At 31.7% G+C, this 10177-nt stretch overlaps 1 protein-coding gene and 2 long non-coding RNA genes across 3 annotated transcripts; 2 read left to right on the top strand and 1 right to left on the bottom strand.

The window, feature by feature from the left end:
• The first annotated feature begins 4299 nt into the window (after positions 1 to 4299).
• LOC114403588 lies at positions 4300 to 4858 on the top strand. Its single transcript, XR_003664680.1, has 2 exons — positions 4300 to 4471; positions 4550 to 4858. It is a non-coding gene; the product is annotated as an uncharacterized LOC114403588 (long non-coding RNA).
• A 1841-nt stretch (positions 4859 to 6699) lies between these two features.
• Positions 6700 to 7513, top strand: LOC114403543. The gene is made up of 2 exons (XR_003664666.1): positions 6700 to 7001; positions 7284 to 7513. It is a non-coding gene; the product is annotated as an uncharacterized LOC114403543 (long non-coding RNA).
• Positions 7514 to 9164: 1651 nt separating this feature from the next.
• On the bottom strand, positions 9165 to 9880 carry LOC114407336 (LEAF RUST 10 DISEASE-RESISTANCE LOCUS RECEPTOR-LIKE PROTEIN KINASE-like 1.1). Its single transcript, XM_028370437.1, has 2 exons — positions 9795 to 9880; positions 9165 to 9723 (listed from the first exon to the last, which is right to left on the bottom strand). The coding sequence occupies exons 1-2, from the start codon at positions 9878 to 9880 to the stop codon at positions 9165 to 9167; spliced, it is 645 nt and encodes a 214-aa protein (XP_028226238.1).
• Between the last annotated feature and the right edge of the window lie 297 nt (positions 9881 to 10177).

Here is a 10177-nt window from a genome sequence, read left to right as displayed (position 1 = left end):
GGTAAGCCAAATTGTTCACAGAAGGAACCTAAATCCCTCTTTGTTTGAGCCTTTTCTTTGGCTAATTGCCTCTGAATTTTGTCATCTTGGCAGATTTTTAAGGCTACTTTTTGGACATAGAAAATTAATGGACCATAGCTTAAGTTTTCATATGAAATGTCTCCATTGGCAGATTGATTACGAATTTTATCCCTAACCTTGTCTCCTAATGATCTGGGAAGACCAGCTAGAAAATTTTCTTTCCAGAATGGTTGTTGACTATCCTCTCTGGTGTAAACCCTAGTTAGGAAAGTATCTCTGTACCACCTAAAATCTGCTAAGGTTCTACACTTAAGGTTTGATAATAATTCTGCAGACCTATCTTTCCATAAGGATGGGTCTCCAATAAAATGTTGAGCTATTGTAAAAATTAAGGTATTGACAGCGTCAGGAATCTCTTTATCATCGTCATTAGTAATGACTTTTCCGTTGAGATCCATTTTGACTGCGCTGTAAATTTTTGATTTCTCCTCATTAGTGAGATAATTATCCCACCATCATTTCAGCTGTCCAGAAAATCCTACCACTAAGATGTCTATAATGGTCTCTTCTGAACATTCGTGGGAGGTTTGGTAAGCTGTAGCCACCATGGTCATATGTTGGAGTGTATTCATGATATTATACTCCGTTTGTGCATCTATGTTCCATTCATAGATGTTGTTTGCACTAAAACTCTTGAAATTGTTTTCTCCTCTTTCTTCTAATAGAAGGTCAGGGGCAGTTGGACGTTGATAATATAATTTGGAAGGTATTTTCCAATGTTTGGAATTAATTGGATTTATATTCTTTTCTGACACTGATCCTATCTCAGTTGTGTTATCTGAGTTTTGGTCACTATCTTCATTAATAACATTAATTAATTTGGAGGTACTTCTTGTTACCATTTTGGAAGTATTTTCCGAGGTTTGGGGAGTTTCCGGAATGACCTTAAGTAAACTACCAATCTTGTTTAGTAATTGACTATGATTGTCACCTACTCCTTCAAATAAGGATTTAGTTTTCCTAAGTTCTCTAATTTTTCGCTTAGCTTTCTCACTAACTTTGAAAGGTTTGAACAGTGGTTTTTCAATGGGAATACTTGGAGAGGCTTCTTCAACCGATTTTTGCTTAGGAACTACCTTAGTTTTAATGGTTTCTCCTAAAATTTGTAAATATTTATTGGTGTAGTTTGCCTGTTCCATTAGGCTTCTAATATCTTCAGAGGTTACTTCCTTATTAATATCTTTTGTTTTGAATGGGGTTGCCATTACAAGTTTGTTGTTACTATCTTTGATATTCGGGAGTTGATATTTGGTCGTGGGAGGTAATTCCGATTGGATTATCTCACCATCTCTTACTTGCCAGTTGGTTATAACGTTTGTCGATGGATCACCTATGATGTCTTGCTTCCATGGGTAATCTATATCTTTTTTGATGGTGTAAGCATGGAACCAATCAAAGAAAAGGACATTAACTTTGACCCTTTCGACAAATTCGTAGAACTTGTCTTGGATCTGTTTTCTGTTTATACCCTTGTAATTCTGGAAAAACCATCTCCTTTGAGGCTCATTCGCCGGAGAATAAAAATCTTTCCTAAGGGTTTCCTTATCAATGCAAAAGTTGTCAGATAATATCATAAGGTTCCATAGAAGAGTATGTTAGGGATTGGATCGACTTTTGGTCGTCCTCCTGATCTTGGTTGTAGGTCGTTCTTGGTATGCTAGAAGTGGTATCTAGTCCTTGGAGGTTTACAGTAGGGAACTGGTTATGTAACTCAGATCTGGTTAGTCCTACTGGGATTGAACGGGTTCTAACCGAAAAAGACCTTCTGGCTAACTCATATTCAGACCTAGAGGCTTCTATCCTTGATGAGAAGGAATTTCTCCTATTGAAGGTTATTTCTACCTTTCCGGAGTTATCCTGTTTAATATCTTCAATAATTGGAGCGGGTCGGGGATCAGACGGTGTGGCCTTCTCCATGACCCATTTTTCGGGGAGAGTTACTTCATCCCATTTTATTATTCTTTTTAAAGAGACGTTGGCTTTTGTCATATCTGTAATAAATAAGGTTGTTTCTCCCTTTTGTGGTTGCAACAGGACTCTAGAGGCACAAGTGTTCATGACCTTATATTGGATCCTATAGATCAAAGCCGCTGGGATTGATCCTTCTTTCATGTCAAGGTCATGAAAGTGGATGTTTAAGAACATAGAGTCGAGAATGTTTCTGTCCATCAGACTCACTGTTTTATTTGGATAACAATTAAAATATACTAGACCTTGTCCTAGGCTGGTTTCGACTGTTCCAATTAAGGAGTCTTCAAATTTATTATGCCTAATATCTCTTAGACACATTAACACTGCTGCATCTATGCCCATGTCTATTAGGGGCTTGATGGCTACTTGTACACAGCCGATGTGTAAATATTTATATTTTCGACTATGTTCATAAATTGAATTTTTTGAAAGTAAATGGAATTCTTCCCCTTTGTCTTGCCCTAGAGGAATATTGTTTTCTATCGTTTTGATTATATAATCAAAGTTGTGCTTATCTTTCATTGTTTCAGGAACGTATAGTTGATCCTGAGGGATTTCTGGGATGTTCCAGTCATCCATGTTTTGATTGATATCTTCGAATCGGACTTCCTCATCGAAGAGATTGTGTTTAGGGGCGACCTCTTGGGTTTGGTTATCTTGATCACTTAATAAGTTTGAATTTCTAGAAGAAGTTGATGAAGAGGAATTAGACCGAAAGGAAATACGCAAAAAAGAACGTAGGAGTCTAGACATGATTATAAAATCCTCTAATATCTTCGCCCTCATTTGGTTCCATAGAAATATCTCCGTAAGTAAATATGTAACAAAATTTTTCGGATCTGAATTATTTTTAAGAAAAACTCTTTTTTTTTTAAATGGTTTGAATGGCAATCCTATAGCTACCAGTATATTATGTCTTGATATTTTGGTTAAACAGTACACCTTAGCCTTACTGCCCTTTATCCATCACGGGTCTTACTGCTACAGTACCATTCAACTAAAATATCAGACTGCTGTACTTCCAGGAAGTATTGTTCAAGTATCTACTGTACAAATTAAAATAAAATATGACTCATACTATACAAGGTGTCAGATCCATAAAATTTGTTAACATACGTCCTTACGGACAGTATTCCTACTTCCCCATCAGGCTCTGATACCAGACATAGGATACAAACGGACAAATAGTGTCGGAAATATAAATATTTACACACACACATATATATATATAGTAGCAGTGTTGCTGTTCTTAATATTCCCAAGTTGTGGCAGGAATAATGTTCTTATTAATATTTTCATGCTTGGATCTGATTCGGATCTTCTTTCTTGATCTGGTTAGTCAAACAATTTATATGTACACTTGCTAATCATAATTTTATAATGAGTTTTTTATGCACCGATTGTAATCTTATGGTATGATTAGGAATATTTTTTATCTTTATCTTTATAATAATAATAAAAGTAAATAAGTTTGAGAGGGAAAACTTATGCAATTAAATTGTTCATTTTTAGAGATTTTATTCTTTATTTGTTAATTCATAGAATTATATTAATATAGTAAATAAGGTAATCAGAATCATCTTATAATTTGAAATAATTTAATCAATTATTAGTAACTCAGGTATATGTTTTAGTTAACGTTATTAAGATGGTTTTAAATTTTTTATATAAATATAGTAATTAAGGTAATTAGAATTAGTATATTTTCTAATTGGAAATAATTAAAGTCATTATTGGTATATGTTTTAATTAAGGTAATTAAGATTATTTTAAATTTCTTGTTATAATAAAATTATAGGGACATTTTATGCACTTGAGCAAGAAAATTTTAGAGAAACTTGTTATATTTTTAATTCATAGAATTATATAAATATAATAATTGAGGTAATTTGAATAATTATATATTCTGATTTGAAATAATGAAATTAATTATTATCCACACATATATATGTCTTAATTAAGATAATTTAGTTATAAAAAAATATTACTATTTCTTTTTAATTTCTTAATTAAATTATTTTTTTTCTTAATTAAATTAATTATTATCCACACACCTCTTAATTAGTATTTTATTTCTTTTTAAAAAATATAACTTGCATTTAAAATTAATCACCCCATATATGATTTTGTTATATTTTTGTCAAAATGACATTTTAGGGATTTTGTCAAACTCGGGCCATGTATAGGCCCAAAACGTAAGCCGTAACTCATTGGGAGGTTCATTATAAAATGGGAAAAAAGTAGAATTAGGGTTTTATATCACGCGGTGTGGTAGCAGCAACTGAGCTTGTTTTCGTTGCCGCTTCACCCACCGTAGCAACCATGGTGGAATCAACTTATGCTTGCCCTAATTTGATTTGTTTTGTGCAGATCATTCTCGAGAAGAACCGTAAAGAGATCTGCAAATACATCTTCCAAGGTTCGTTAGTTAACGTTGTTGTCTCCTGTTGTGCTTTACGGTTTTGTTAAAATTGTAAGGTGTGTTTGTTTGATTTAGAGGGAGTTTGCTTTGCGAAGAAGGACTTCAATGTGGCAAAGCACCCAGAGATTGATGTGCCGAATCTGCACTGACCGTGAGAGGAGATTCAAATCCAGAGAGTAGGCCCATCTCGCTTTGACGGAGAGAGGAGATTCGGCAGTGACCGTGATGGATACCGTGGAGATCCACGCAAAAGACTCATTTTTATTTAATGAATACAGTATTATTTAATTTTCCTTGTTTTTCTATTGTAATAGGAAATAAGAAAGGCAGTGGAAATGACTATTTTTATATTTATAAATAATTCAATGTTTGAAATTGAATGTTTATTTTTGTATTTATAAATATTTGTTCTATGTTTTCTGAGAGAAAATTCCTTTCATAAAATTTGGAAAGTAAAATTACACTCTTAATTTTAGTTGTATAAATTGTCAGATATTTTCTAATAAACATATTATATTAACTTATGTACTATATTTTATCTATAAGATTTCCGATGAATCATATGCGTAATTTTTCTTCCTAACACCTTGTATAAAGACTTAGAACAATAAAGAATCTAATTATTTATTCTTTATATTTACATTTATGTTCTTGATAATTTCAATTTGACATATATAATAGTTGTTTGTTAGAGATCATTATCATTTTTAATTATTTCCCATATTTTATATCATAAATCTGTCAAAATTAGTGTCACATGTCAAATCCTTCATATTTATTACCGTCAAGCTACTTTTTATTAAAAAAGTCCTATATAAAAATGAATTACATTTTTTATTGCCCCGTTCAAATTCTTACATTTTATATATAACTCAATAGTTTATAACAATGACGAAGAGACGATTTTTTAAAATTGAATATGGGCTAAATACCCGATAGAATGATTGATTACATACTAAAAGAAATACTAACCCATTCTTCTAAAACGTGTGTTTTTTGGTCCACATCACCGAATGATTACTATACTATACATAGCATTCATGCCTCCTTTCATTTAATTTTATGGGCCCTCTCTTTCTTTTATTGCCGATAATTAAAAAAGTTTACATTATTGTTTTAGATATTTGAACATATTTTTTTGAACATATTTTTTATTATTGGTTATAATTTATGGAAAATTATGAACTCTTGTGGGTTCTAGTTTGTCTTTAACTAGTTTCTCTTTTAATAATATAATATCTAATAATTTTTAACTAATAATAAAATTTGTGTTTTGAAAAATATGTTGTTGGCACTTCCTGAAGAGTAAAACATAATGTTTACATTTTAATATTATTTATGCATTGCTCGATTCAAATCGAAATTACATTAACCACTTTATATGCATTTTTTATTCTTGAAAAAAAAAATCTGACTTCTGTTGGATAATTTGTTAATATAATTTTTGTATCAATATTGTAGAAAGAATGAAACTTCCTTCACAAAAGAAAGCGAAATTTTCAAACAGAACCCAAAAACACAATTTAAAATAGGTTTAAATGTTTAATTATTTTTTTATCTCTAACTTTTTATTTTTTGAGAAATTTACCTCAAAAAGATGAATTTGACGTAAAATTTTTAACAAATTTATAAATTTTATTCTGATTATTTTAGTAATAACATAATTGTCCTTTTTATTCTTAATTTTTTGGGTAAATTTTACAACATTTTTTTTTAATTTTTAACGAATTTTATTCCTATTCTTTTAAACAAAATTTACCTCAAACTTTTGTAATTGTTAATAAATAAATGATCGAAGGTAAAATTCATAATTTTTTTATAAATTAAAAATAAAATGTAGTAAATTAATTTGTTGAAAATAAAATTTATAAAAAAATTAAAATAAAAAATACAACTAAGCCTTTAAAATACCTCCATCATCACACTAATAAAAAAATAATACCTACTCCATCATCACAAGCCTCTAACGTCTTGAGAATCTTCTTTGGGGAACAAAGAGAATATGCTATCTATACCAAACAATTTCATATTTTATTTTGGGGGTAGGGTCAGGGGATGCCATTTTCTGGAACCATTATACCCGTTGCCTTGAGATGTGGTTTAATTGAATTTAATAATTAATAATAAAAAATGTTTTCCAATGCCTACAGGTGAAGGATTGAACTTTTATCACATAGTTAAGGTATAAGATTATTTATAAATCATGTTATATTTTATAAGTTTGTTCAGTTCTTATGGTTTTCTTGTTCAGTTTGTTGTTCAGTTCTTATGGTTTTCTTAGAGTTTTAGACTATAGTCATGCCCTATGCATTCAACAATGAACCAAAACTTGTCTCTAAATTCACTGCAGTAATTGGAAACTCTTACTCACCATTATGGCTTTTTAATTAAATTTGTGGCAAATTGGTTAGTGTCCTTGTTATCCTTCAGAGTTTTAGACTATAGTCTTTATGTAGAAGCTTCTTCCTTTGCTCTCTGGACAACATTTTGGCCCTCTTATCATTTTCGATCCTCATACTTAAACTAGGTATATTATTTGCTTTTACCAGTGCAAAAATCAAATCATACTAAAAGTTTTGGCTAGAGTTGGGCATGATGACTTCAAGTTGAGAGAAAATGTGTTGTTATTTTTATCAATTTTTATTATTTTGATATTTCTCTAATCTCTAGTTAGGAAAACCCATATTCTTTTTTATCTGTGAAGTAGCATTGTCCTGATTTTGATAAAGAATTTGTAGAAGTTCTTGTGATGGCCTACTTTGACATGTCAAGTTTTCCTTATATGTATATGTTTTAACTCTGTTTGCAGGGTGGTCCTGGTGGAGGGCTTGATTTTGGTCGTGGTTCCGGTGGTTATGGTGCACCAATTAGTCCAAACATTCCTTAAATATAATGTTATGTGCTCTAGTTTTTGCAATTTTGGCTGTCATTGGAGTTAATAGTAGTTGTTCCCCTCTCCCAATAGTTGCTCGATATGTCAGACAATTTACTTATTATTCGGTTATTTATGCAATAAAGATTTTGATTGAGTGTATGTTATAATAGGTTGACAATATTGTTTCTGTTGGATGATTGATGGTTTATAAAGTGAAAATTGGCTGGAAAAAGCCTTAATTTTTATTTCAAAAAGTAACTTATGCCTGATGGTTTATAAATTGTTGCAAATTTTTAAGATAGTAAATTTAACACGTGACAATATTCCCAGGGTGATTATTTAATAACAAAAAAAGCCAAAATCAAAAATCGAAAAAAAGCAAAAGAAAAACTATCTAAGACGGTTATTTAATAACTGTCTTAGAATAATCGAGAAACTAAGACCGTCATAAGAATAATCGTCGTAGAAGATTAAGTTCAAAAAAGGTATTCTAAGACGGTTATTAAAAATAGCCGACTTAGAATCTCAAATATATTACGATGATTATTTAATAATTGTCTTAGATTTTACATGTTGTGGACTCCATTTTAAGACGGGTGTCCTGAAAACCGTCTTAGAAAGTAATAGTCACTAAGACGGTTGACTGTGAGGACTGCCTTTGTAAGGTTAACATTCTAAGATGGTTATTGAATAACCGTCTTAGAAAAGATTACTATCTACGACAGTTCATAAACCGATGTAGAAAGTGTAGTACCAATTTACGACACTATGTTCTAAGTCGGTTCAAAACCGTCTTAGAAGGCCTTCTAGAACCGACTTAGAAGACACAATTTGCAAGAGTGGTTGTCCAGTGGGTTCGGGAGTTTGTTGTTCCATTTGCCACTTTTGATTTTGTAAGTTTTTTTTTATCATTTTATCTTCAAATTTTGATAGCTGTAACAATTCAAAGAATGTAAGATTGTAACTCCCAGAGATACCTGTTATTGTTAGTAACTTCTAGTGATTTACTGAATCTGTTGTTGACTCGAATCCATGATTTAAAGGCTTTTAATTGAGTATTCAGTGATTCCTTCAGCCTTTTTGTTTAGTGAAAATATATATAAGTATGATAGTGTAGTGATTCTAGTAGAGAATGATGGAAGAAGACATGAGATGTAAATGTAATTACATGCAAAATCCACCATACTTCGTGCTTCCCTTTTTTCTACCCATTTATAAAAAATACCCTACTCAGTTCTTCAAAATTTTGTTCATGATTCTATTCTCTTGGGATATTATTTTTCTTAATGAATTATTATGATAGATAGGCTTACCAGGCCAAGTAGTTTTTGTTTATAGTTTGTGTATACCAACCATGGCTTGAAATTGAGTTGTGACAAGGGAATGTAAGGGGAAAAATTACGGGCATCAAAATTTAGAAATATGTCTGTGTTGTTTTGTACAAAATATAGTCAGCTAAGGAACTACTTGCTATATTAAATGAAACATATTTGATAGAAACATCGAGGTACAATTGCTCAAAAGTTGTAGTTGCAGCATGTTGGGAACGACCTTTTTTTAATATTGAGTGAAACATATTTTGTAGAAAAAAGATATTTGGTGGAAGCAACAAGCAAGGTATAATTGGTCAAAGTTGCAAAATGTAAGGAATATCCCTTAATTTTATAGGCTGAACTACCAGGTTAAGTGGAGGGTACAGTGCCCCTAGCTTAGAAGGCCATATAATGGGATTTTCTAATTAAGCTAAGTTGAACGCACGAAAGACATAATTAACATATGTTGTGTGTATTAGCTATTAAAATTTTAACTTGACTATTATAAAATTTCATAACTAATTAAAACTTGTATATGCATGATTCTAACTCTTTTAGCCAGTTCTAGATCCACGTACCACCCTTCCAGTTTCTCAGTCAAGGAATTCAGTGAACTTGGTAGCTTATTATTCATTAAAATTCCAACTTGACCCGAGTCCTGTGAAGCTGGCTGGGGTGGATGTACTTCGGTGGATGAAGTGGAAGAGATAACACCATCATCATCTTCTTTCTCTAGATTCTCAGACTCATAATTCTCATTTTGAAAATTGTTGAGTGCTTCCAGAACTTCATCCATAGAAGGACTTAATTCATTGTCTCTTTGCACACACCGAAAGGCCAACCCTGCTACTGAAGTTAGTATCCTTTTAACTACTTGGTCTGACTCAAACCCAAAGGATTGGTCTACAAGCTCACTAAGCTTTACATTTTGCATCTTTTTCATGGCAAGATTTGCCAAGTTAGCTTCATCTCTTTCCTTGGCTGCATCAACTGTTGCCATGGATGATATCAGCTCAATAAGTACAACCCCAAAGCTATACACATCACTCTTGTCCTTGAGCCTGTACAATTGGAAATATTGAGGGTCAAGATACCCTAGAGACCCTTGTGGAGCTGTGGAGACATGGCTTACATCATTGGGGAGCAATCTTGAAAACCCAAAACCTGGTACCTTAATCGAAACACTAATGTCAAGTAAAATGTTGTTGGTTTTGACATCACGGTAGATGATATTAGAAGTATGGAGATAAAGAACAAAACTAATGATTTGTGCTCCAAAACTAACAAATCTCCGCCAATTGTTTCTACACTCCTACTATTTAGGCAAATATTTTATGGAAAAGCATAGATAATAAATAGTGACATTAACCATACATGAGAAGCATAAAGGTAAAAAGTACTAGACCTTATTGGTGTGAAATGCATGAATGATAAGAAGATGCACCTCCTATGTTAATATATTATTATTATTTTGATATATAAGGTTTGCTCCACTTACACACTTATTTTGTTCTA

Source organism: Glycine soja, chromosome 1, assembly GCF_004193775.1.
Source record: "Glycine soja cultivar W05 chromosome 1, ASM419377v2, whole genome shotgun sequence".
Classification (NCBI taxonomy): Eukaryota; Viridiplantae; Streptophyta; class Magnoliopsida; order Fabales; family Fabaceae; genus Glycine; species Glycine soja.
Note: the sequence above shows the minus strand (reverse complement) of the source record. Positions and strands in the feature narration are given on the sequence as shown.